The sequence below is a fragment of the Penaeus monodon genome, chromosome 33 (assembly GCF_015228065.2).
Source record: "Penaeus monodon isolate SGIC_2016 chromosome 33, NSTDA_Pmon_1, whole genome shotgun sequence".
Taxonomy (NCBI): domain Eukaryota; kingdom Metazoa; phylum Arthropoda; class Malacostraca; order Decapoda; family Penaeidae; genus Penaeus; species Penaeus monodon.
The window spans coordinates 11296002-11296289 of NC_051418.1; the positions used below are offsets into that span (position 1 = coordinate 11296002).

Here is a 288-nt window from a genome sequence, read left to right on the forward strand (position 1 = left end):
AAATCAAACCTATTTATAACGAGGGAGAGAGAGAGAGCCTGGAATAACCCCGTCATGAGAGAGAGCAAGAGGAATTCCTTCTGAGCAGAGGGCCTCCTTCCTTCCCACAGGGCCTACGACCACGGCCACACCGTCGTCGGGCTGGACGGAGCGGAGAAGCCCGTCCAGCACTTCTTCGAGAAGTACCAAGACCTCCAGCACACCGTGGAGGAGCTCGAGTACGGGAAACTCTACAAGGTGAGACCTAGGTGTTGGAGGGAGCGGCCGACGGCTCGAAATTTTGAGCTC

The 288-nt window shown here is 56.6% G+C and overlaps 1 protein-coding gene across 2 annotated transcripts in view; it reads left to right on the forward strand.

The window, feature by feature from the left end:
* Positions 1-288, forward strand: part of LOC119594030 (thiopurine S-methyltransferase-like) — a 3962-nt gene that overhangs the window by 1667 nt on the left and 2007 nt on the right. For both annotated transcript variants that reach the window (XM_037943059.1, XM_037943058.1), the window contains exon 4: positions 111-237. In XM_037943059.1, coding sequence (XP_037798987.1) covers positions 111-237 — 127 coding nt within the window. The remainder of the gene's footprint in view (positions 1-110; positions 238-288) is intronic.